Source organism: Acartia tonsa, chromosome 15, assembly GCF_053477335.1.
Source record: "Acartia tonsa isolate MP-2025a chromosome 15, ASM5347733v1, whole genome shotgun sequence".
NCBI lineage: Eukaryota > Metazoa > Arthropoda > Copepoda > Calanoida > Acartiidae > Acartia > Acartia tonsa.
The window spans coordinates 18835293-18859932 of NC_137274.1; the positions used below are offsets into that span (position 1 = coordinate 18835293).

General features: G+C 37.9%; 1 protein-coding gene and 1 long non-coding RNA gene across 6 annotated transcripts in view; both read left to right on the forward strand.

Moving 5' to 3' along the window:
- The window catches only part of LOC145307424 (phosphatidylinositol-3,5-bisphosphate 3-phosphatase MTMR4-like), an 85172-nt gene that overhangs the window by 6038 nt on the left and 54494 nt on the right, over positions 1-24640 (forward strand). For all 5 annotated transcript variants that reach the window (XM_080149863.1, XM_080149864.1, XM_080149866.1 and 2 more), the window contains exons 6-15: positions 1171-1295; positions 2746-2814; positions 4138-4212; positions 5568-5603; positions 6885-6988; positions 8991-9160; positions 19803-19887; positions 20965-21081; positions 22459-22517; positions 23300-23363. In XM_080149863.1, the coding sequence (XP_080005989.1) occupies positions 1171-1295; positions 2746-2814; positions 4138-4212; positions 5568-5603; positions 6885-6988; positions 8991-9160; positions 19803-19887; positions 20965-21081; positions 22459-22517; positions 23300-23363 (904 nt within the window). The remainder of the gene's footprint in view (positions 1-1170; positions 1296-2745; positions 2815-4137; positions 4213-5567; positions 5604-6884; positions 6989-8990; positions 9161-19802; positions 19888-20964; positions 21082-22458; positions 22518-23299; positions 23364-24640) is intronic.
- Positions 10667-11124, forward strand: LOC145307161 (uncharacterized). The gene is made up of 2 exons (XR_013875322.1): positions 10667-10784; positions 11086-11124. It is a non-coding gene; the product is annotated as an uncharacterized LOC145307161 (long non-coding RNA).

The following is a 24640-nucleotide window of genomic DNA, read 5'->3' on the forward strand; positions in this document are numbered from 1 at the left end:
CACTTTTTTCTCGAAATTTCACTTTTTTCTCGAAAATTTCACTTTTTTATATAAAATTGAAAAAGTTAGTATAAAAAGTGAAAAAAACGAGTTCGCCCCGCTTTACTTTTAGTCGATTTAAGAACAAACTATACAAGCTTTTTTAAAGTTTTAAACGGAAATGGATAGCCCATTAGATTCTTAATAAGTCCCCTGAAGACGTCTCAGCTCTAGCTCTTACCAGTTTTTGTCCAACTTACCGTTTTTCCGACCGAAGCAAAAAAATCGAGAAAAAAATTTTTTTGTCCGACTTTGAGACCCAATAAGTACCCTAAATATTCATCTCACAAAAATTTTATACTTTTTACAATTTAATAAGGAACAAATTTGATTTTATGTTTTTTTTCTGTCAGTCGATTAGAACATGGAGAAAAATGTCATTTAATGAAGGTGTGTAAAAAAATAAAGACTTCGCCCCAATACCGAGATCGCCCCGCTTTACCCTACCTACCTTTTAAAATGTTTTTAAAAATTTAGTTTTTTTTTGTATGGCTTACAATCTACCTAAACATTTTAGCTGTATTAAAACCGGTTCTCCGAGACCTACTAAAAATCATGTATCGTAATACAGACAATTTTACACGGATAATAAAATACAAAACATGAATTTTTAAAATTTTCTACCTTCGTAAAGCTATCTTAATAATAAAACTTGGATCTACTGCAGTTCACGGTAAAATATTGCTGGTAAGCAATATTTCCAAAATCTATGAATTTTAAAGGCTGCTAGCTGCCAAACGGCTAAACGTAGAGATCATGCCAGCACACTGGTTTAAGCAGCATAAGTAGGCCTACAAATAATCTGGAATAGCCATAAATCATTAATGCATAATTATCTCGCAGTGCAGAGAAATGCGCGAAAAAGACCTATTTTACGCGCTTTTTCTTCAGTGAAGCTTTCCCTGTGCATAATTGGATTTTGGCTATTCCAGATTATTTGTAGGCCTTCTTATGCCGCTTAAAATGTTGTGCGGGTATGATCTGTACGTTCAGCCGTTTGGCAGCTAGCAGCCTTTAAAATTCATAGATTTTCGGAAATATTGCTTACCAGCAATATTTTACCGTGAACTGCAGTAGATCCTAAAACTTAAATCTGGTGGAATAGTCCTAATAATGTAAAACTTGTTTTAGAATAAATTTTTGCTCCGCCACAAGCTGTGAGGAGTGGGTGAAACGAGTGACGGAGGTGATATATCCGCCTGTGAAAGTTGAGGATATATTCGCATTCGCACATTATGCCTGGATCTCGGAAACAGGTATGCAAAAAATCTAAAAATTAGGGTTGAGCCGGATATCCGGTCTGGCCCTTTATCCGGTCATTTTCAAAATCCGGCCGGATACTGGATATGAAAACTATCCAGTTACATGATATCCGGCAGATTTTTGACGCCGGAAATCCGGTTACCCGGCTGGATATCCGGTAATTTGCCGGATATCGAACGTTGGTCAGATATCCGGCCGGAACCAGATATCTGGCATTATAAATCAGCCGGATATCCGGTATCCGGTTTCCAGCCAAAAAATTATCCGGCCCAACCCTACTAAAAATCTAGCAATCGATCTAGCACCCCAATTATTAAACATTTCTTAATAAAACTTGGTGAAAATATGTAGAATGTAGTTTAGATTACTCTCTGAAAGATTCAGCCTTCTATCTTGAATAAGAATTAAGAAAAACCACGAAAACTTGAAAATCTAGGAATCGATCTAGCACCCCAAATAACAGACAGATGGACAAAACAATGTATAGATTAGATGGGCATATATCATAGGAATCTTCAGCTATCTATATTGAATAGGAGCCGATAAAATCACGTTTCCCCCATGGCGTTATGGACTGACGGACATACAAAGTGAATTATAGAGTAGCTTCGCTACTAAAAAAATGAAAGTTGAGGATATATTCGCATTTGCACATTATGCATTAATTTCGGAAACAGGTATGCAAAAAATCTAAAAATCTTGGAATCGATCTAGCACCGCAATTATTAAACATTTCTTAATAAAACTTGGTGAAAATATGTAGAATATAACTTAAATCACTCTCTGAAAGTTTCAGCCTTCTATCTTGAATAGGAATTAAGAAAATCCCGAAAATTTGAAAATCTAGGAATCGATCTAGCACCCCAAATAACAGACAGATGGACAAAAAAATGTATAGATTAGATGGGCATATGTCATAGGAATATTCACTAAAAAATTCAGCTATCTATCTTGAATAGGAGCCGATAAAATCACGTTTCCCCATGGCGTTATGGACTGACGAACATACAAAGTGAATTATAGAGTAGCTTTGCTACTAAAAAAAGTTAAAGTTGAGGATATATTTGCATTCGCATTACGCATGGATTTCGGAAACAGGTATGCAAAAAATCTAGCAATCGATCTAGCACCCCAATTACTAAACATTTCTTAATAAAACTTGGTGAAAATATGTAGAATATAACTTAAATCACTCTCTGAAAGTTTCAGCCTTCTATCTTGAATAAGAATTAAGAAAAACCACAAAAACTTGAAAATCTAGGAATCGATCTAGCACCCCAAACAACAGACAGATGGATAAAACAATGTATAGATTAGATGGCCATATGTCATAGGAATCTTCACTAAAATTTCAGCTATCTATCTTGAATAGGAGCCGAGAAAATCACCTTCCCTGGTCCTATGAGTAGCAAGTTTTAATATTCTCAGATGATTCTTTCTCAGGTTTGGACGAGAGTGAACTCAGTGAGCATGAGTTGAGTAGCGCAGCTTCTTCTTGTCCATCTAAACAAGGTATATACGTCCGTCCCCGTACTTCCAGGAGGGAAGGGGACATTGTGCTGTTTATTGCACTAGTCCCCAAAGTTTTATGATAACGTTTTTTTATTCGTTGGCTTGACAACTTGGGGACTTTTGATTGAGTGTCCAAAAGTTTCAATTACTTGTTGTATTTTACAAAAGGGGTAATCATTGGGGATTGTACATTAATTTATCGGTCATTGTCTTATCCCTTTAGATCCCTGCGTACTTCTATTAGATATAAACCTCAAATCTAGGCCCAACACTGCGTCATAACTAAAAACGCTTAAAATAATTCCTACTGCTGCTATGATAGAGTAGGGGGTGGGGTGCCTTGGCCCCACTTTAAATTTTAACTTCAAAAAAAAAAATTTGGAGGGTTTCTATGGGCAGTTTTTCTTAAGAGTACTTATGGTGTTACCCCTAACCAAAAATAAACCTTCCCAGGACCTACTGAGAAACTACACTGTAAAGGAGAACCATATTGGTTCAGCAGTGGTTAGCAAGATCCTCCTGTACAGACACACACACACGTGACACAAGACAGACAGACATACATCCTGTTACTTTTATATAATCATAAGTTGGGTCATGTGAAGGAAACGAAGTTGCGGGTTTCGTCATATTTTCACAGTAGCTTTTCTCCTATTTCTAGCCCCTGGGGAGGGGGGCTCTAACCCTGCGGGGCAATACCTAACCTAAAATAACCTTTCAAAAGCTCCTACTGTGAAAATATGACGAAATCCGCAACTTCGTTTCCTTCACATGACCTGAAAATTTTTAAAAGCCAAGCTTTTCTATAATTACGGTAGGTCCGTCCGTACGTCTGGGATGGATAGCTTTTTTCGTTAATTTAGGCATGTTAGAATTATCCTATCGATTTCAAACTTTGCATGGTGATACCTGTAGTAGTTAGGTATGATTTAGAAAGCGTAGCAACTCTATAATCATTACCAGAATGTCCGTACGTCCATCATAAACATGTTGATTTTTTACTTTTTTAACAACTAATTTTTATGTGATATTATCATCGGATTGATCTGATTTTTGGTATATTGATTCCTGGGACAACAAAGTATAATGTAATAAGCAATGCAACTCTATAATCAAGTCCTAAAAATGTAAGTATGTCCATAAACATTATCCTGTATCAGGCAGTTTTTCAACAAATTTACTTACAATTTTGCTTTGACTCTTATGTATTTATATTATAATTATTCAGTTCTGGACACTCTACAAGTGTTAATGTCCGTTTGTCCTACCGTTTAAGTGCTTCGCTTTTATGGATGTTGTCATCCTTGTTAATATTTATATCAGGTGTCCCCTATGGAGGAGTGAACAATGGTTTATCCTCCTCATATTTCAACAATTCGACCTCAAGCGGATGGTTTCAGGAATAGAAAATAATTTTCATTTAGATATTGCCAAAAATCTATGAAATTAAAAGACTTCAAGCTGACAAACGGCTAAACGTACAGATCATACCCGTACACCATTTTAAGCGGTATAAGAAGGCCTACAAATAATCTGGAATATCCAAGATCCAATGATGCACAGGGAAAGCTTAACTAAAGAAAAAACGCATAAAATAGGCCTTTTTCGCGCATTTCTATGCACTGCGAGTTAATTATGCATTATTAAAAATGGCTATTCCAGATTATTTGTAGGCCTCCTTATGCCGCCTAAAACAGTGTGCGGGCATGATCTGTACGTTCAGCCGTTTGGCAGCTAGCAGCCTTTTTAATCAATAAATTTTTGTCAATATTCGTTACCAGCAATAATTTACTGCAGTAGATCCGTTTATTATGCATCGTATTATAGACAGCTTTCCGCGGATATTAAAATATTAAAAACCAGAGGGAAAAGTGTCTGTAATACGATACTTTATAGTATGACCGAGAACCGGTTCTAATCCAGCGGATATAAATCGGTTTCAAAGCCATACTGGAAACTCGTTTATTTTTATCTATACCAGCGGCTACGCCCCTAGAGGCACGTGAGTTCAAGGGGGGGGAGTCGATCCTACACTTACTATTTTCTATGGGCGAGGTACTTTTTCCAGGGGCGATTTCAATTAGGAGGGTGGATATACCCTCCCCCCCCCCCCCCAAATAGTTATACACTTACCTTCAGAGAGAGAGAGGGGACAATGAACTGCTTATTACACTAGTCCCCAAAGTTTTATAATTGTTTTCTCAATTGTTGGCTAAACAACTTTGGGGACTTAGTGAATTCTGATTGATTTGATCATTATGTTGAGTGTCCAAATATTTCACTATTAATTGTAATTGAAGGGGCAATTCTTCGTATCATCATTGGGGATGTACATCAATTTATTGGCCATTTTCTTATCCCTTTAGATTCCTGGACGTTTTAAAATTCTTCACTGAAAATATCATTCCAGCAGTTAGCAAGATCTTTCGGTAAAAACAGACACCACACACACACACACACATACACACACACAAACAGACAGATAGACAAACAGACATCATGTTACTTTTATATAAGGTTACTTGGATCATGGAAAGAAAACGAAATAGCGGGTTTCATCGTATTTTCTCAGTAGCTTTTGATAGTTTATTTTTAGGTTAGGTTAAAACAAATGTTAATGATTATCCCTCAGGGTTAGAAAATTGGCCCCGCAGTGGCTATAAATGGGTGAAAAGCTACTGTTAAAATACGACTAAACCTGCTACTTCGTTTCCGAATACTTGAATTGAAGTAAAATTATTTTTTCTCGTGGTAGGATGAACTCCATAGGTTAAGGTTTGATCTACAAGGTAATAGTTATTCTTGTATTCGTTCGAAACCGATTAATATCCAGTGGATTAGAACCGGTTCTCATCCATACGAAAAAAAAACTATGTCTAGCATCGTATTATATTCATTTTCTAGGAATATAAAAATGTACAATCATAAGATTAAAACCAGTTTTGTTAGCCAGAACCTTTGGCATCTGGCGAAAAAATTGGTTTTAATCTTATAATTGTACATTTTATATCCGCGGAAAGCTGTTTATGCGAGAAATAATTATTATTGCATAGCATTATAGGCAGCTTTCCGCAGATAGGAAAAGTGTAAATAATATAAGATTAATTACAGTTTTGTTAGACCCGAGGGGCCCAAAGGCCGGATTAACAAAATTGGTATGAATATTATGATTTTAATTTTACTATTTTTATAAAAATTGTATATATTACGATGCTATACATGATTTTCAGTATGGATAATCCAGCGGATATCAATCGGTTTCGAAGCCATGCTGGAAAAGTATTTACAAAGAAGCCAAATAGCGGGGGAGGGGACATTTGACTAAAAATTATACTGGTACCCAAAGTTTTATAAAGCACCATCTCTCATTTTCGTTGGCATAAAAACTATGGCTACATTTATTATAAATGCATTGGTTGGTTCAACCAATAATTTATATACGGAAGGGGTTATTTTGACTATGATCATTGGAGTGGAGATGTATTACAATTTATCTCCATTGTCCTTTCCTTTTTAATCGGGTTCGAGCCTTCTCCACGTTGCGGCGTACTAGAGACGTTTAAAAATCATTAAACGGGTTTTAACAAAAGATTTTAAAAAAAATTTCGTGGATTTTTTATGTGATTTTGGAGGATTTTATTTGGGACACTTTTCTGCACCAGCTTTCCGATTTTGGTCTTTTGGGTGGTTATTACCTTAATTGAGTGTCTAAACGTTTCGACCACGAATGTTATTCTGCAAAAGGGGTTAATGTGTGTGTCATCATAGGGGGTTTACATAAATTTATGGGCCAAGAGGAGAGAAAAATATGTCCCTGGGTGTCTAGATATCTAGCTATACATGAAGATAGGTACTAAGGTAGGTAGGTACTGAAAACCAAAAAAAAAAACTTTTTCACAATTTTTTACCTTTGGAGATGTACATCTAATTATCTTCCATTGTCTTATCCCTTTAGATTTCTGAGTTTTATAGTTATTTATCGCCCTCGTATTATAGACAGCTTTCCGCGGACATTATCCGCGGATAGTATGGACTGAGAACCGGTTCTAATCCAGCGGATATTGTTTCAGGAGCGTGGCGGGTGAGCCTGGTGAATAGTGAACACAAACTGTGCTCCACGTATCCAGAGAAGCTGGTGCTCCCGGCATGTATCTCTGACACGGTTCTCGAGAAGGTAATAAGTGTCTGTATGTCTGTCTGTCTGTCTGTCTGTCTGTCTGTCTATCTGTCTGCCTTTTTGTCTGTCTGTGCTTCCGGCATGTATCTCTGACACGGTTCTCGAGAAGGTAATAAGTGTCTGTATGTCTGTCTGTCTCTCTGTCTGTTTGTATGTCTGTCTGTCTATCTGTATGTCTGTATATCTGTCTGTCTGTCTGTCTGTATATATATCTGTCTGTATATCTGTCTGTCTGTCTGTCTGTATATCTGTCTGTCTGTATATCTGTCTTTATATCTGTCTGTACTTCCGGCATGTATCTCTGATACAGTTCTAGAGAAGGTAAGTGTCTGTCTGTCTGTATATCTGTCTGTCTGTCTGTCCATCTGTCTGTCTGTCTGTCTGTCTTCTCTTTCTGTCTGGCTGGCTGGCTGGCTGGCTGTCTGTCTGTCTGTCTGTCTGTCTGTCTGTCTGAATATCTATCTGTCTGTGCTCCAAGCATGTATCTCAGATACAGTTCTCGAGAAGGTATGTGTCTGTCTGTCTGTATATCTGTCTCTTTGTCTGTCCCTCTGTCTGTCTGTTTGTCTGTGATCCTAGCATGCGTCTCTGATACAGTTCTCGAGAAGGTAAGTGTCTGTCTGTCTGTCTTTCCTCATGGTTATCTTGTTGTTGTTTTGACTATTAATAGTTTTCTTGTGTAAGATTGCTCCGTGAAAAATTTTATCGATAACTATTTTTGGCATCGTATTATATACCGATTTCCGCGGGTATTAAAAGGTGGGAGGCGGAAGTTACAATTTTTGAAACCAGAACTAAAAGTCAAAGAAACTAAAACTGAAAAAAGAGTTACAGCTTTGAGATTTGGCATAGCAGTGAGTTGCTTTATAGAGGTACAATATGAAACTGTGAAGAAACGTCGGCGGAAACTGCCGAATTTTTTTTCCCTTTCTCACCAAATTAAATAATGACATGTTTGAAATATAAGGGAAATTTTTATGAAAAAAGTTTATGTTGATTGAAAATTGTCTAATTTGGCGAGAAAAAGAAAAAAATAATTGGCGGGAAACGGCAGTTGTCGGCGGGAGTGGCGGTTCCGCCACCTTTTCTTCACAGTTCCATATTGTAAGTCTTGAAAGCAACTGCCATGCCAAATCTCAGAGCTGTAACTCTTTTTTCACTTGAGTTACTTTGTCTTTTACTTTTGGTTTCAAAGTGTCACTTCCGCCTCTCCCATAGTTAGTTTCGTTAGCTAAAAATGGTATTGATTTTATGATATTTTTATAATATTCGTGGAAATTGTCTGTAATACGATGCTATAAATGATTTTTCATTATGTCTGAGAACCGTTTCTAATCCAGCTGATATCAATAGGTTTCGAAGCAAATCAAAAAAAATAAATTCTTACCTATGTATTTTGTCCAAATTTTTGGAAAATTTAAAAAGTAAAAGAAAAAGTTTTGGGGGGTTAATTTATCTGTGGGTTATTTCTATTGGGAGGGGGGTGGTACCCTCCTTTAAAAAGAGTTATAAAACGTAACTGGATCTATTTTAAGAGAAACTTCATTGTAAAGGAGGACCATATCAATTCAGCTTTTAGCAAGATCCTTTGATACACACAGACAGACAGACACAGAGCGTGTTACTTTCATGTGATAATTTTTCAGTATGACTTTGAAACCGATTAATGTCCAGTGGATTGGAACTGGTTCTCAGCCATACTGAAAAATCATGTATAGCATCGTGTTAAGACAGTTTTCTACTAGGTAATACAGAAATGTACAACTTTAAGATTAAAAACCGGATTTGTGAGCCAGTGCCTCCGACTTCTCGGGGCTAGAAAAACTGGTTTTGATCTTATATTTGTACATTTTTGTGTCCGCAGAAAGCTGTTTATAATCCGATGCAATAAATAACTATTATAGCATCGTATTAAAGACAGCTTTCCGCGGATATTATGTGGATAGTAGGGCTGAGAACCAGTTTTAATCCAGCGGATATTTAACAGTTTTGTGTCTAGGTCGCCCAGTTTCGATCGTCCCGGCGGATACCGGCCGTGGTTTGGCGTAATCCGGCGAACGGCGCCGTCCTGGCGCGGTGCAGCCAGCCAGAAGTCGGCTGGCTAGGCTGGAGGTCGGCAGAGGATGAGGAGCTGGTCAGGGCCATTGCTTATGCTTCTACTTATGACAGGTAATATGAGTACTTTGGGTACTTTTAGGTACTTTTAGGTACTTTTAGATACTTTTAGGTACTTTTGGTACTTTTAGATACTTTTAGGTACTTTTAGATACTTTAAGGTACTTTTAGATACTTTTAGGTACTTTTAGTTACTTTTAGATACTTTTAGATACTTTTAGGTACTTTTAGGTACTTTTAGGTACTTTTAGGTACTTTTAGGTACTTTTAGGTACTTTTAGGTACTTTTAGGTACTTTTAGGTACTTTTAGGTACTTTTATGTACTTTTATGTACTTTTAGGTACTTTTAGATACTTTTAGGTACTTTTGGGAAGACCCAATTGGTAATGCGCTGGAATGATAGAAGAACAGATTTAAGTTGCATGAAGTGCATTTAAAAATTTTGATTGTAAGCATAAGTTACAAGAATACCATCTAACATGTATGATTTTGTATTACAATAATTACCAATCAATTAGGCACCACCAAAATAGTCATCATACTGTTTTTTTTTTGTGAAAACAGGACAGTCATATATCCAAAATTTTAGCGCGTATCATGAAAATTTGGTGCAACATCCATGTAATAATATACAGCATGACCCTCGAAAAAGTATTTTTAAGCATCTGCAGCCCATATTTCTCAATGAATTATCAAAAAATGTATATGTCCTTGTTCTCTGTTGATTTTCACATAAGTAGATATAAAAATATTTTTTTTACATCAATTAAAAGCTGAGATTTTTAGAGCCAAAGTTTTGAAAAAGTGGCTGAGGAAAAAGTAACTTTTTAAGAAAAATGTTTTTTTTAAAGTGAAATGACGTGTTTTCCTTATAATTTCAATACTTTTTATAAAACTTATATAAAGATGTTTCCAAGAAATTTATTTCATGCTGAAAGCACTTTTTTCACTTGCTCTAAAAAGCATTTTTAGATTAGTGTAAATTGCAAAAACACCCTTACAGAAAGAAATCCTATAAAAAATAGTAGCAAATTGAAAGTTTACATAAAAAGAAATCAAACACTTTTTATTTTATCAAACTAAGTTAAAAAACCAAAAAGTTACAGCTACAAACTTTTATTAAACATTTAACAATTAAAATGATTTTTATGTGTCTTAGATTGATTTGACGAGTGGGCATGAATTTATTGGTAAAGGTTGCGCTAATCCTTTTGGTAATGAGCATAAATTGGGGAGGGGTTTATTTAAGGTCATATTAATAAGTGGGAGATATTATAAGATTTAAGGGAAAATGGTTATAAGAAAAATGTATTCAGTAAAATTTTAAAAAAGTAGTTTTTTATATGTAAAAGTAACGTTTTTTAATGCAAAAAAAAATGTATCAATTGTAAACTTGCTGTCTTAACCTCTTTTCGAGGAAGCTTTGTGTTTATCAAGTTCGAAATTAAATTCCTTATCATTAAACCAAAATCAAAGCGCAAATGTCGTCTTTTAGGGCTTTCCTTTCAAAATGTGGCGCGGCATATAGTGTTTGTTTATTTTTGATGCGCACGTTCTTACTTTTGAATGAGATATGAGAGTGTGAAGATTGCGGAGAACAAAATTGGGCCTATCATTGGTCTCATTGAGTGTGAACTACCCTAGTATATCAGGGATTTGAAACCATAAGAGCTTCAGGTAGAATTTGTTAATTTGATTAAGAAGTATGGTGTATAGGGCGATTATATGTAGTTTTAAAAAAAGGCTTTAGCCAGCTAAGCATGAAACTTAATTATGATTAATATATGTTTTAGTAATTTTTATGTGCCTTATTGTCGCATTTAACAATGATTTATTAAACCAAATAATTTTCCTTTAAAGCCAAAAGTTTCCAAAGATTCTTTAACCATAAGAAAAGAAAAAGATTTTTTTAGTGCTCAAAGTTTTAAGATAACGAATAATATTTTATTCTGTTTATTAATTGATCTTGTAATTTCAGGTCTTTTGAAATAATTTCATCAATAAATCTATATTCAAACCTGCTGTTGAATCTTGATGGTTCCTGGTATTGGGGGTTTTGTCTGTTCACCAACTGATCTCGTGAACTTCCCGCTAATTCGGAAGTCCAAGCTCAACCAAAGTGTCATGGTTGAGACAATTTCAAAATATCTGATGAATAGGCGTTAGCATTCATCAAGAGATCAATAGCATCTAGTGAATTATTGATGCAATAAACTGTGACAATTTTTTTCTGTGAAATAAGTACCTAGTGAATCAATATGCCACTAACCAAAAAGCAGAAAATTGAGCGAGCTATCGCTATTGGCAGTGAAAGGCTAGAAGTTTTTGATGAACAGTTAAAATTGTTTTATGACAATCTAAAAGCCTGCCAAAGTTTTAGTTCATGTGAAAATGTGAATGTAAAATCAATTCGTGACATTTTTAGTGAGGTCAAGGACCAATCTGACCTAATAAAAAGTCTAAAACCTGCCGTGGAGACTAGTGAGCTGCGCGAGTTTAAGCGTGATTTGGATGAAGCTAGTGAGCAGAAAACTGTTGCAGATAAAGTTTATGCGTCGTTGGAGCAGTGTACAAAAATTCTGTACTGGCTTGACAATGATTCAGATGACGCGAGGTCAAGCACTGTCGCCAGGAACCTCGACGTCATTGAGAAGGTGAAGATGGACATGGGAGTGCTTAAAATTTCCGTGGAGTTGCGCCAAGAAGTACGTGATATGTACCGAAGGCTTAGAGAGATGGAACGTCGTTCATCTAACCTGGATGAGAGTGGGACACCTGCCATGCTCTCCAGAAGTATGTCTGCCGTGGATATTCGGAGTTCCAACCCGCAGTATGGGCGCTGGGACAACAGTTTATTGCCGTCGTTCGACGGTACTGACACGGATTACCCAAACTTTAAACAGGTCTTTAAGGATCTATGCTCTGGTTATGGATTTGCTGACCAGAGGTTAAGCCTGATGTTGTGTATGGAGAAGGTGATAACCAACCCGGAACTACGCAAGCAAGTGTCAGCGATTAGAGATCACAATGAACAATGGGCGTTTCTTGACCAGATGTTTTTATCAAACACTCGCCGGTTCATGAGGATCTTAACTAAGTTGAACAAGATGAAACCTGTGGATAAACCTGTGGACGTGGTTAGCGCAATTGCTACCTTCAAGAGCATGATGCAGGAGGTAGAAGCCATCGTTGGTTCTGCAGCTAAGGATTACAACCACCTAACTCTCATTCATATTTTTAAAGACAAGTGCCCTGAAAATTTGAGGGATAAAATTATGATGGAGCTTGGTAGCATGAACCAACCAAACATCCCGAAGATTGTTGAACTGCTGGAGAGGACCAGAGGTGCCATGTTGGCCGGTGATATGTCCTATGATAGTGGCGCCGGCAAGAGAAATCGTGATAGAGCTGCCGCCGCGCAAGTATCTGGCCGCAGCGACGATAAGAATGGAAAGGCTGGAAAGGGCAAGGCTTCCAAGTGGAACAGTGCATGTCCTGTGGAGAGCTGCAAGGAGAAACACCCGATTTTCCGTTGCCTCACGTTTAAGAAGATGGATGTGGTTGACCGAAAGAAAATTGTCCAGCAGAAGAAGTTATGTGAACTCTGCTTGTGCGACGGCCATACTGTTGACAAGTGTAATAAATCTGAGAAGCTTGGTGTTTGTGGTACTAATAATTGCGACAGATACCATTCCAGGTTACTCCATGAGGCTAGTGCTGGTGTGAATACAGTCTACAAGTCAAGTTCTGCACCCAGCCCCTGTACCTTCTTACTTCAGTTAGTTCCTGTTGTAGCACCTGGCGGCGGCACCTGCCACGCCACGGTAATGTTTGACTCCGGGGCAAATTTGCCACTTGTGTCTGAGAAGTTATCCAACAAGTTGAAGCTGAAATCTACTGGCAGATATACAACTATTTCTGTAGCTGATGGCAGTGAGTCTTCCTGCCGCAATGTTGTGTTTTATCTGAAGGATAGGGACGGCAATCTGAGGGAGTTTGAGGCAGCTGTCATGCCTACCCTCGGCGGGGCCAACGAGATGCGCTCGGTCCACCCCGAAACTGCCGCCGAGATATTTAAAATGCCGCCAGAAAGGTTTACATATGTTAGTGGAGGCTTAGATGTCATCATTGGAAATACACATCCTGACGTGTTTCCTTCAACCTACCAGAAAGTGGGCCAGTCTATGTTGTGGCGAACCATTTTTGGTAGTGGTTTTATCTGTACGAGTGCTGATGGTGGAGCTGGAGATCAAAAGTCGGCTTATAAGGCTGTCAGTGTCAGTGGAGGCACCTTGCCAGACTTTTTGACGTCTGAATCGTTTGGCATACAGCCGCAGGCACTTTGTCCAGGATGTACTGCTTGTCAAGAGTGCAAGGCTATGGCCGACGGCACTACCTGGGACCAGCGTGAGAGGCAGAGGATAATTGAGGCAGGTTTAACCCTAGACTTGCAGTCCAACAAGTGGACAGGTCAATATGCTTATATTGAAGATCCTCACACTTTACCCTACAATGAAAGTTTAGCCCGCAAAATTGCTGAAAAGGATCGTGCCAGGATGGTCAAGGAAGGTACCTATGGAATGTATGTGGAGGTATTCAACGACGCCATAAGAAGAGGCGTTTTCCAAAAAGCCACGCCTGAAGAGTTGCAGTATGAAGGACCTAAGTCTTGTTCATCAATAGTGGTTGCTTTCAAGGAGGATTCAAGTTCCACACCCATGCGATTGTGTGCAAATAGTTCTCTGACGTTCAAGGGTACCAGTTTTAATAACATAATGCTGGGAGGCCCGCCGCCAATGCAGAAGATTTTTTATCATTTGATGCTTTTCCGCGGTTACAAAGTTGGTATAACCGCGGATATCTCCAAGTTTTATAACTCCATCCTGGCCACAGATTTTGACAGCCAGATGAAGAGAGTTTTATTTTCCCCGACGCCAGATGGTCCACTTGAAATTTACCTGACCAAAGTTGTAAATTTCGGCGAGTTAGCTGCGGGAAATTTGGCAGTTACAGCCCTGAAGTTGACGTCCCGCCTGTTCGGCGGAAAGAGTGAAGCAGAGGTCAAGGAGATGTATGGAGAAGGACAAATAAACGGTAGTGAAATTGTTGCCAAACCTGAATTATGGAAGGAGCCACAAATACCTACCTACCCTGATGAGGAATTCAAGTTACCTCAGATTCCAGTTGCAGTCAAGCTTGAGAAGCACAGCTTCATAGATGACGTTATTTCGGGAGCAGGATCGAAGCCAGAAGCCAAGGAGATGATGAAAGAGGCCGACAGGATTATCGGCAAAGGTAGTTTTTCCTTCAAACAAGTCATTTATTCTGGAGATGATTGCCAGCATACCAAGGTTCTCGGGCTGATATGGAAGCCAGCCACCGATGTGTTGTCCATCGCCACAAGAGTCAACCAAGATGGTAAAGTCAAGGGAAGGAAGGTGAAAGAGGATGCTGATTTGTACAACCTCCAGGACGCCTTGGACGAGAATCTGACAAAGAAGATGGTCCATAGGTTCGCCGCCCAAACCTTCGACCCGATCGGGCTTTGCAGCCCTATTCTGTTGAGAATTAAACTTGTCCTGCGGAAAACCTGTTTGCTGAATTTGGGCTGGCAAGATTTCATTCCAAAAAGTCTACGGGATGAGCTTGTTCAGTCGCTGGAGGACAGAGCTGAGGTCGCTAAATTGGAGTTTGACCGTTGTGTGGTCCCGGATGAACCAACTGGCCTTCCATCCTTGATGATGTTTTCGGATGGGTCATCAGAGGCTTATGCATCTAATGCATATTTGAGGTGGCCAACTAGACAAGGGTTTGAAACGTTTCTGCTAGCCACCAAGTCAAGAGTTGCGCCGGTCAAGTGTGAGTCAATTCCACGCCTTGAGTTGATGGGGTGCCAGATGTCCACAAGGTTGGCAAAGTCCGTCAGAGATGCCCTGCCCTTTGATATTACCAGAGTGATGTATTTTACTGATTCATCGTGTGTTTTATCACAAATAGTTTCCAACAGTGCTATGTTGAACACATTTAATTCTCATCGTATTGGAGAAATTCAATCTGCGACCAACAAGGATGACTGGAGGTGGGTCCCGGGGACGCAAAACGTTGCAGATTTGGGCACCAGAAGCACCTGCAAAGTATCAGATTTGGGACCAGGTTCCAGGTACAGATTGGGCCCAGAATGGTTGCGCCAGGATGAAAGTGCGTGGCCGGTGAAAACTGCCGAAGAAGTCAAGCAGGTTTTACCCCCTGAGGAGTTGAATACCAAAATGGTTAAGTTATGTTCAATGAAAGTTGCCGGAGAAGCCGCTGAAGATGTCTTTAGGTTTAAGCACAGGAGGTCATTTGGACAGGCCAAACGTATTATGGCAGCTGTCCTGCAAATTGCGAACACCTGGTTGAAGAAGCTAAAGAGCAGACAAGAAGGTAAGGCTACTGCCGCTGGTAGTCATGTAGCAGCCGCAGATGCTGTGTACAAGCCGTCTTTGTACAATTTTATGGCGGCGGCGGAACTTTTCATTGTGTCACGAAGCCAAGAGGATGAGTGGATAAATGATGCTAAAGGCAATTATGCGTCATTAAATCCATTAGTGCATGAAGTATCATTGACCTGGCCTGTCGTTGGTCCCGGTGGAAAGTATGTGACCAGGGAGATGAGGATTCTTAAGATGGTTGGTCGTGGACAGCCAGTCATTGACGCCATTACTGGCGGCCGTAAAATGATATTTGAAGACATGCCAGGTTTAATAATTTTGGAGCCTGGTAATTGGTTAGCTGCTGTTTTTATGAGAGAAGCGCATGTTGAGCTTCACTCTGGTGTCCGTGGAACGTTAGCTGAGAGCCGCCGTTGGTGCTGGATTGTGAAGGCAAGGAGGTTGGCCATCATGGAAGTGAAGAAGTGTTGGCCCTGCAGTGTTGAGAGGGCTAAGGAATGTCGTGCTACCATGAAGGAGGTGTTACCTGACAAGTTGGTCCCGAGCAGGCCTTTTGAAGCTGTACAAGTCGACCTGATGGGTCCGCTGGTTACGAGGAGAGCTGCCGCCAAAACGAGGAGTCAGACAGCAACGAAGAAAGTGTGGGTGTTCGTGGTGGTCTGCAGATTCTCAGGGGCGTTGTGGTTAGATGCCTTGGAAAAGTATGATACCAGCAGTATCCTGTTGTCCCTGCGCAAGTTGGAAGCTGTTCATTGTCTGCCGAAGATCATAGTAAGCGACATGGGCACACAATTATCCGGTGCTCGCAAGGTTTTAGAGCAGAAGTTGGGCAGCCAGGTAGAGTTTTCTTGGTCTCAGATCCCGGCCCGAGCCCACCATTATATTGGGCAGGCTGAGAAAATGGTGGGATTAACCAAGAGATTGCTGTCCAAGAAGTTGGTGAATAGTTCTGTTAATTTCAACGAGCTCCTGGTGCTGTTGGCGGAGGTCAGTAAAATTATGAATAGCAGACCACTGACGATTGAAGCTGCGAATGACGTGGAGAATTGGCGGCTAATTACCCCTGGCCAGCTGCTGGGAAATGTTGACCGCCAGCCGTTGTGCAATGTGGCGATGAAACCGGAGGACCAAATTTCCTCCAGGTTGAAGTTGTTGGAAGATTTATCTGCCCAGTTTTGGACTGCCTACCGCCAGGAGATCCTACCGAAGATATTACGGATGTCCAAGTGGAAGGATGAGATGGCGGAGCCACTAACTGATGGAGATATAGTTCTGGTTACGAGTACCAATCCGCTGATGAGATGTTTGAGGATGGGCCGAGTGACGAGAATTGAGGATGGAAGAAAGACGGCAAGAGTCTTGTTCAGACTGACGGATAAATCTCCCCTAGAAGAACATGCTGTATCAGTCAGGCAGTTGTTAAAAATTATGATTAATAATTGATTCTTATTTTATGGAAATTGAGATTTTTTTTAGTAAAAAGCCACATTTTTCATATGCCTATTTTTATGCCTAAAATAAGAATCAAATGAAATGCGATTAAATATTCTTCTATTTCATATGCTCAAATTTAATTTTATTGAGTTTAATTTCTTTTCAAAAGTACAATTCATTTTAAAACTTACCTGAAAAGTTTAACAAATAGGAATAAATGTGTCGAGGTTGCGTGATTCGATATTTATTCTATGAAAAAAAATCAAGTATTTTTTTTAGCAGATTTTTTTAAAATTATATATGAATTTCAATCAAGTAAAACATTTTTATTCAGATCAAGGAATGATTGAAAATTCATATTTAAAGTCTCATATTTTTTTTACAAAGAAAAATTGGTATTTTTTTCATAATTTCAATGAAAATTCTAAAGAAGATATTATTATTTTGCTATTCTTTAAGTATTAAAAAGTTTTATTGTTGATTAAGATATTACAGTTCTTATTCATTAGGTTTGAAAAACTTTCTGCCCAAGGATTTTGAAAATTTTTTTCTTACTACTCTTTTTGATGCTTAACAAATTTAGTTTTAAGTACCTATAAATCTTAATTTTCTTGTCTAAGATTTGTTTCGTTTTATTTTTACCATTATTTGTTTACATTTACATTTCAACCTGATTTCGTAGGTACTTATTGATTTATTAATAATGATTTATTACCTATTGATTATGAAATGATTATTATTTAATATAGTTGTTATATTTACAACATCATGATTAATAGGATTATCTATTTTAGGATTGTGTATGTGATCTTGTGATTGTCATGTGCATAGAATGTTGTATGGTACAAACCAATCCCCATCCTTCTATCCTAAAATGTGAGGTATTATGAGTCCTAGTGAGGAGTATAATAGTGTGTATGCATTTCACGGGGTTTCATTTAGTTAGGAGCAAAATTGTCACGTTTTCGGGATGTGGCCATTCTCATGTGATTATGGTGAGTTGAGTTTAGTGAGAAATGTTGCTAGTGCTCAGCGCGAAAAAAAACCTTGAATCTCGTTAAGGAAGTTAATTTGACTTTCAAACGGGGGGTGTGTCTTAACCTCTTTTCGAGGAAGCTTTGTGTTTATCAAGTTCGAAATTAAATTCCTTATCATTAAACCAAAATCAAAGCGCAAATGTCGTCTTTTAGGGCTTTCCTTTCAAAATGTGGCGCGGCATATAGTGTTTGTTTATTTTTGATGCGCACGTTCTTACTTTTGAATGAGATATGAGAGTGTGAAGATTGCGGAGAACAAAATTGGGCCTATCATTGGTCTCATTGAGTGTGAACTACCCTAGTATATCAGGGATTTGAAACCATAAGAGCTTCAGGTAGAATTTGTTAATTTGATTAAGAAGTATGGTGTATAGGGCGATTATATGTAGTTTTAAAAAAAGGCTTTAGCCAGCTAAGCATGAAACTTAATTATGATTAATATATGTTTTAGTAATTTTTATGTGCCTTATTGTCGCATTTAACAATGATTTATTAAACCAAATAATTTTCCTTTAAAGCCAAAAGTTTCCAAAGATTCTTTAACCATAAGAAAAGAAAAAGATTTTTTTAGTGCTCAAAGTTTTAAGATAACGAATAATATTTTATTCTGTTTATTAATTGATCTTGTAATTTCAGGTCTTTTGAAATAATTTCATCAATAAATCTATATTCAAACCTGCTGTTGAATCTTGATGGTTCCTGGTATTGGGGGTTTTGTCTGTTCACCAACTGATCTCGTGAACTTCCCGCTAATTCGGAAGTCCAAGCTCAACCAAAGTGTCATGGTTGAGACACTTGCTCTTCTTTCTTATTTGTTTTTTTTTCTGGTTGATAAAAAGTAATATACTAATAAAAAACTAAGAAATATTTAGCAATATCCAGTTTCTCAAGCACTTTTTCCAAACTTTGGCTTTAAAAATCTCGGCTGTTAATTGATGTACAAAAAATATTTTGATATCCTTTGATGTAGAAAATTATAGAGAACAAGTACATATGAATCTTTTAATATTTTATTGAGAAATATAGGCTGCTGATGCTTAAAATTACTTTTTCGAGGGTCATGCTGTATATATCCACTATCATCTACGCCCCTAGAGGCCTCTAGGGACACGTGAAATTATTTCTTTTTAATCTATTTTAAAATCAGCTATTCACCAAAAAACTGAATATAAACCTTCCCGGGAACTATGAATTGCTGCCATGTTAAGGAGAACCCGATCGGTTCGGTGGTTAGCGAGATCCTTCGGTACAGACAAACACACATCCTGTTACTTTAATACAAGGACTATCGGCTACGCCCCTAGAGGCCTTTAGTGGCAGTTTAAATGTTTTTTTTGTTCCAGTCTCTCTTTGAGTCTATACGATACCTACAAATGTTTCGTTCAAGTCTCAAATATTTTTTTTTTAATTTCGATTTTCATGATTTCTCATGGAAGGGTGGTGGTACCCTCCCCCAAAATAGTTATGAACCTTGCCGGAAACTATGAATTGCTGCCATGTTAAGGAGAACCCGATCGGTTCGGTGGTTAGCGAGATCCTTCGGTACAGACAAACACACATCCTGTTTCTTTAATATAAGGTCTAGCGGCTGCGTCACTAGCATATATAGGAGCTCGATATTCGAAGGGATATGGATAGGCAGAAAAATAGCTTAAAACTATATCAGGACCTATAAGAAGTTTCCCTGTGAATGAGAACCCGATCGGTTCGGTGGTTAGCGAGATCCTTCGGTACAGAAAAACAGACAGACAAACACACATCCTGTTACTTTATTATAAGTATTATATTTGTAGTGGCAGGCAGAGAACTATATCAGAGTCCAGTGTATCAGAAGACTCCAATGGCGGGGCCACTAATGGAGAAATACCCTCGCTAAAGGTAATATCCGCCGGATTAGAACCGGTTCTCAGTCCATACTATCCGCATAAATGTCAGCGGAAAGCTGTCTACAATACGATGCTGTAAAAATATATCATAAACTCAGGGATTTAAAGGGATAAGACAATGGCCCATAAATTGATGTACATCCCCAATGATGATACACAAAATAACCTCTTCTGTAGATTACAATTAGAGGTTGATACGTTTGGACACTTAAGAAACAACCAATCTAAATTAACTGAAGTCCCAAAAGGTTTTAAGCCACCGAATAAAACGTTATCATAAAACTTTGGGGACTAGTGTTATAGGTAACACATTGTCCCCTCTATCTCTCAGATTTCAAAGGGGGGTCCACTAATGGGAAAATACCCTCTTTTCAGGGATCTAAAGGAATAAGACAATGGCCCATAAATTGATGTTCATAACTTCATCCCCAATGATGACACACAAAATAATCTCTTCTGCAGATTACAATTAGAGGTAGAAACGTTTGGACACTCCAAATGATCCAACCAATCAAAATTCACTAGAGTACTTTCCAAAGTTGTTAAGCCAACGAATAAGAAAACATTAATATAAAACTTTGCGGACTTTTACTGCCTGGAAACATTTTGGGGGATTTTCGTGAATTTCTTGGCTCCTATTTAAGATAGATGGCTCATTTTTTTGTGCAAAGATTCTCTTCACCTTAATGAAACAATATTAAGTATTGATCCGTTGGTCTATTGGTCATGCAAAAGTGATGTAGAAGACTTTGGGTACTAGCGCCTGGAATACCGTTCAAAAGTTAATCTCCTAGCAGATGAAAACAATACTTTTTTTATAACGCATAGTAGGTATTATAAACAGCTTTCCGCGGATACAGAAATGTACAATTATAAGATTATAACCAGTTTTCTAGCTCCGGGATGCCGGAGGCACCGGCTAAAAAACTGGTTTTAATCTTTTGATTGTACATTTCTATATTTGTAGAAAACTGGATATAATACGATGCTAGACATAGTTTTTTCGTATGGATGAGAACCGGTTCCTATCCACCGGATTCGAATGAATACGAGAAAACTCTTTGTTTAGGACTTATCTGCCGAGGTTGCTGGGCTGAGTGAGGTTAAGAAGGTGCTGATTATAGATGCCAGGTCATATGCAGCAGCTGTTGGCAACAGGGCTAGGGGCGGAGGCGTAGAGTGTCAGGTAACATATTTATATAATATATCTGTCTGTATTTATGTATGTCTGTCTGAATGTCTCTCTGTCTGTATGTATGTATGTCTGTCTGTATGTCTGTCTTTAACGCCCTTACCTAGATTCTATATCTGTCTATCGGAGGCGAAGGCGAGTTTCAGGTAAAAAATATCTGCACCATTCCGTCACATGACGAAATAAAGCTCTATTATTGGTTGATATTTATTCAAGAAATAAACAGATAGCGCTTCTATTGGATGATTTTTGTCACGTGATAACTAATCTCTACTATTGGTTGATATTGATTCATACCATAAACTTAAAGGCCTCCTATTGGCTAATTTTTGCAGGGGGAGGAGGCCTCGATTGTTAGGTAACCTAAATGTCTTTCCTGTATGGCTTCAAAACCGATTGATATCCGGTGGATTAGAACCGGTTCTCAGCCAGACTGAGAAATCATACAGAGCATCGTATTACAAACAATTTTCCACGAATATAAAAATTTTAAATCATAAAATTGATATTAGTTTTTTTAGCCCAGGCCTTCGGACCTTCGGGATTAACAAAACTGGTTTAATCTTATAATTTTTCATTTTGATATCCGCGGAAAGCTGTGTATAAAACGATGCAATTAATAACTATTCTATCTATCTAATTATCCCTCTTAGCTAGCTATCTATCCATCTATCAATCTATCTCTCTAACTATCTATGCCTCTATCTATCTGATGTTAAAGTGTCATGGTTAGAAGAATTCTTTATACAGGGATCTAAAGGGATAAAATAATGAACATTCGCAATGATGATAAACAAATTTTCCCCTTCTTTTAGATTACAATTAGTGGTTGAAACGTTTGCAAACTGAACTTAAAGAACCAACAAATCAAAATTATATAACTAAAAGTCTCCAAATTGTTTAGCCAACGAGTAAGAAGACGTCATTATAAAACTTTCGGGACTAGTGGAATTAACATCCCAATTTCTCCTCTCTCCCGGATTTTTGTCTTTTTATCTTTCGTTTAGACCCTTATTTCTATTCAGAGAGAGAGGGGACAATGGGCTGTTTATTACACTAGTCCCAAAAGTTTGAAATTATGTTTTCTTATTCGTTGGCTTTAACACTTATTGGTTTATTAAGTTGAGAGTTCAAATAATCCAACCACCAATTGTTATCTACAGAAGGGGTATTTTGTGTATCATCATTGTTGATGGACATCAATTTATCGGCCATTGTCTTATCCCTTTAGATCCCTGAATTTTAAATATATTTATTTGTATCATAGTATTATAGACAGATTTCCACGGACATTATCCGCGGATAGTATGACTGAGAACCGGTTCTAATCCCGCGGATATTAAACGGCTTCACTAACATTTATATATTTAGGAATACTACAGTAATACAGAAATTTTATTCATGAATATGCCCAATATACATAGTATAAGGTAAGTTATGAGTCAGATAGACAGACAGATAGACAGACAGACAGATAGACAGACTGATAGAAATAGAGACAGATAGACAGATAGATTGATAGACTAATACAGATAGACACAGACTGACAAATAATCGAACTTCAGACATGATGAGAGACATACAGACTAAAAGACAAATTGATAGACAGATTGACAGACAGACTGATAGAAATACAGACAGATAGACAGACAGACTGACAAACTAAAAGACAGACTGAGAGACAGAGAATCAGACTGCAGACATTCTGAGAGATAGACAGATTAACTCAGAGACTGACAGACAGATAGACAGACTAATAGACATACAGACAGACTGATACAGACAAAAAGACAGACAAAAAGACAGACAAAGAAATAGACCGCAGAAATGCTTTTAGCTTAATACCTTTAATATTATACTGACTATGGCAAACCTAAATCATCCTGATTATAGAGTGACTTTGCTATTAAAAATACTAGCAGCCTCTGGGGGCACTTGGGGAAAGGAACCCTCCACTTTTCAATTAAAAAAAAAGAAATATTGTTTGGGGGTAATATTTTTTCTAGGGGCAATTTTTCTTTGGAGGGTGGTGGTATCCTCATCCAAAATAGTTATAAACCTTCCCAGGACCTATGAAAAAGCTACATTGTAAATGATATTGGTCTAGTATTCAATGAGATCCTTTGGTAGAAAGTCACAGACAGACTGACCGACTGATAGACAGACAGACAAACGTACATCCTGTTACTTTATTATAAGAATGTATATTTAGGAAAAGTTTTAACGCCTTACGACTGTTATGCCACTCTACACCCGAGCAGACGGCCTGGTTTCAGGTAAATCCGCTGGATTAGAACCGGTTCTCAGCCATACTATCCGCACATGGTCCGCGGATAGCTGACTATAATACGATGCTAAAAAGCTCAGGGATAGGACAATGGGCGATTATTTTCTATACATATCCAATGATAAACAAAATTACCCCTTCTGTAGTTTGAGCTTTTAGCTGACATGTTAAGATGTAGTATGTGTATCCAAAGCTTTTAGGCCAACGAATGGGATATCCTGTTTTAAAACATTGGGTACCAGTATAATTTAAAGTCCAATGACCCCTCCCCACTCATATTAAGGGACAAGACAATGTAATATTATTTGCTAAACATCCGTAATGATGATTAACATTACCACTTCTGTAGATTGAGTTATTGGTTGAAAATTTAGGACACGGATTGTAAGGGATAATGATAAACAAAATTACCACTTCTGTAGATAGACATGGTAGGTAATTGGTTGAAAAGTTTGAACCGACCAATCAAGATTAAAGTTTTTCCTGGTTTTTAATGATTATCAATCTCAGGAACTTCACCTGATCCCAGGGATCTAAAGGGATAAGACAATGGCCGATAAATAATGTACATCCCCAATGATGATACTCTTTTTGTTGATTAAAAATATTTGTTGAAACGTTTTTACACTAAAAGGGGGGGTTTTTTAATGCAACCATCTCGTAATCAATGATTAAATGGCACTTAGAATTCGAATTTCGATCTGAAATTTTTCATGAGTAATCCTTGGTAGGTCTATTTTCCCTAAATCGAACAAAAAGTTGGAAAAGTAACGGCTGGCGGCTCAGCCGTTTAGCCGTTTTTTTTGCCTATTTTCAGGGCAAATTTATCATTAAGGGGGGGGGAAGTTTGTACACTTATAGGAAATGAAATTCAGTACCAAAGTTTGGGAGGGTACTGTGGGCTTGTTTTTAAAGTTATCAACCTAATTCTTTTTGTAGGCTCTCTTATATGACTGGATATACACGTATTTCTTTGAAAATTGAATTTCGGCACTTTCCTTCTAGGGGCTTGTGGAGCAATAGACCCCCCAAAAGACTAAAAATATGAGTTCTGAACTTATTTTTAAAGATATCAACCTGATTTTTTTTTATAATACTTTTTTAACATAACCGAATCAACGAACCATTACAGATTTCATTTTGGGACTTTCCTTCTAGGGCCTAGTGGAGCAATAGACCCCCCAAAACACTAAAAATATGAGTTCTGACCTTATTTTTAAAGATATCAACCTGATTTTTTTTAATAATACTTTTTTAACATAACCG